At 38.2% G+C, this 3142-nt stretch overlaps 1 protein-coding gene across 4 annotated transcripts in view; it reads right to left on the reverse strand.

Annotated features, from left to right (window-relative positions):
* The window catches only part of LOC106869147 (5'-AMP-activated protein kinase subunit gamma-1), a 486366-nt gene that overhangs the window by 343886 nt on the left and 139338 nt on the right, over positions 1-3142 (reverse strand). The window contains exon 1 of one of the 4 annotated variants that reach the window (XM_014914748.2): positions 1895-2966. The exons of the other annotated variants lie outside the window; for them this stretch is intronic. Within the exon in view, the coding sequence (XP_014770234.1) occupies positions 1895-2116 (222 nt within the window). The 5' untranslated portion in view covers positions 2117-2966. Of the gene's footprint in view, positions 1-1894; positions 2967-3142 lie in introns of those variants that run through there. 4 annotated transcript variants of the gene reach the window in all.

Below are 3142 nucleotides of genomic sequence, written 5' to 3' on the forward strand. Positions count from 1 at the left end.
ATATATATATATATATATATACCTACCTACGCACACACACACGTGCGTACATATATTTATTTCCAATCAGTTACACATTGACATACATAGATATGCTCAGAAACACATGTACTCGGTCATACATAAATATAAAAACACTCACACACATACACACAGTTACACATAGACATCTCTATAAATAGGTATGAACTAGACAATAATCTGTTGCCTCCCTAATCCACCGATTCGTAAGAGATTAGGATTATGTATAATCTAATGATCTATATATCTATCGGCCCGTTCTTCTGTCCACCGGCTAGTCTCTATTCTTTCTCTCTCTCGCACGTTGCCTGTGTTAGCGTACGCTCACATACCTATGTATGTATGTATGTATGTATGTATGTATGTATTTACATACAGTATACACGTATTATAATTATATATATATATGTGCGTGCGTGTGTGTGTGTGTGTGTGTGTATAATTTTTCATATTTGTCTGAATATATGTATATATATATTGTGTGTGTGTGTATGTATTTGTGTATGTATAAAAAAGACCGCAAGCTAATCATAATTTCCCTCCTGCAACTCTCTGTCTGTCTGCCTGTCTGTCTGTCTATCACGCTTTAAAGATCTCTCCCTGTATCTGTCGTTTTACCTGTCAATTGTTGTTTATCGATCTGTCCGTTTATCTATATCTGTTTATTTATCGATCGATCTGTCTGTCTGCCTGCCTATCTACTCATGTATCTGTCTACACACAAACACGTACACACACACACACACACACACACACACACACACACACACACACACACACACACACACACACACACACACACACACACACACACACACACACACACACACATATATATATATATATATATATATGACTGCGTGTTTACAAATTAGTGTTGTTACATGCGCTGAGGCAAGCCTGTTTACCGACAGAACTACCACTATAAACAATATCACCAGCGACACCCCTCATCACAGTATAACAACCATTATTTCTGCAACCACCACCACCATCATCATCATCATCATCATCATCATCATCATCATCATCATCATCATCATCATCATCATGATGAACAAGTAGCAGGAACCAACACTACAAACCACAACCACCGACAAACTGCAGTTGTCATCATCACAAACACAGCCATCAACAGTCAACCCCCCCACCTCTCCACTTCCCCTTACAAGTTCCTCCACCTCCTCCTCCTCTTCTTTCTTCATCGTTTCGATATTTCTAATCTTACTCTGGCAATCCCAAGACGTCGCCGCCGCCGCCGCGTCCTTACAACCCACCGCCTTCATCACAAAAATCAACACTGCTTCCCCTAATGACTACCATTGTCTTCTTCTTCTTCTTCTTCTTCTTCTTCTTCTTCTTCTTCTTCTTCTTCTTCTTCTTCTTCTTCATCGTCGTCGTCGTCATTGTTTTACCCCATTCATTATCCTTCAATTATTTTTGCCTTTTTCCAAAATATATCCAAGCGTGCGTGTTTGCATGTACGTCTGTCTCTACATGTAAGTGTGCGTAGGTACATGTATGTGTATATGTATTTGTGTGTGGCTACTATTATACAGTCGTACCAATGATAATAATGCTAATACTAACAGTTACAGAAGTGGTACTAGTAGTAGTATTTATAGTAACACTAGTAATAATAATAATACCTGATGTTAAGCCGTAAATCCACCGTGATGGAGTAGACCTATGGTCAAAGATATTCCAATCGTGACCATCCCAACTTTGATTTCAGACATTACCTATGATTACCTATGAGTACATTATACAATGTGAAGGAGATTTGGTTGCGATAACCAGCAGGTCGATCGACCACCCACGGGTAATAGTATTAATTAGTTGATAACAGGAGTAATTAAACAATTGTACTTACCAAAGAAGCGCGTCCCACAGGCTGCGATCTCCGTCGGTTTTTGTAACGAGTAGCCTTTTGTAGGAATTCCGGGGGGAGGTCCCCAAGGGTCTCCGACCCTTCGCTGTCTTCTCCTTCATCGGATATAGGGAAGAGCGCCGGGGGACCTCCATAGGAATGCCGTCTGCTTTGAGCAGCATAATATTGTCGTTTGGCCAAAAACTCCCAGCCACATAAGTTCATGTTTTTGGGAGGTTTGGAAGTTTTTTTGGGGGTTTGCGGTGGTTGAGACAGGGTGACAGATTTCGTGTCGTCGTCGTAAAATATATTGTTTATCCAGCCTCGAACTTTAAACGGGGGCAGGAAAACTACATCCAAACGAATGACCGCTGTGAGGTGGTTATGTTATGTACAGATGTGCTTCTATATATGTATATATATATATATGTGTGTGTGTGTGTGTGTGTATGTAGGTGAGCCTGTATATGTATTTGTATATATATGTGAATTTCTATGCATAGATATATATATGTATTAGAACATGATCTCAGTTGAAAACTGGAATAGGTGTATGTAGGTGAATATATATATTTAGTTATAAATTCATGTATGTATGAATGTATGTATGTATGTGTGTATGTATGTACGTTTACCTATCTAGCTACATGAGTGCGTTTGGTGTTTGTATATAGAACATGATCTCCGTTAGAAAACTTGAAAGAGGTGTGTATGTATAAATATATATATCTTTCTATCTAGCTACATGTATGTTTGTGTGTGTGTGTGTGTGAGTGTATATACAGAGGGAGAAAGAGAAAAATGCATATACATATATATATATATATATATATATATATATACATATATATAAATAGGAGTAAAGGTGTATCCTGTCGTTCGAATGTGTACGATCGTTGTAAATATTTTTTTTTCCTCCTTTCGCTAGTAAAGACACATGTAGTTGATACGTCACATGCTTTTAAGGCGTCTACACAGACGGCCTACTACCACAAACTGCTCCTCTTTATCCATTGATAGTTATGTATGTGTCTCAATGATGTTTCACAGCGATTGCGTGTGTATATATGTGAATGAATGATAAGTGAGAGGAGACGATGTGTGCATGCGTAGATTTATGTGTGAGTGTGTGTGGTGTGAGCTGTTGTAAATGCGCACAGGTTTACAAGTTCAGATAGGATAGTTGCGCGCATGTGTTTAATTATATTACATACATAAACACATTGTAATACATATATATATATATATATA

This window comes from Octopus bimaculoides, chromosome 9 (assembly GCF_001194135.2).
Source record: "Octopus bimaculoides isolate UCB-OBI-ISO-001 chromosome 9, ASM119413v2, whole genome shotgun sequence".
Lineage (NCBI taxonomy): Eukaryota > Metazoa > Mollusca > Cephalopoda > Octopoda > Octopodidae > Octopus > Octopus bimaculoides.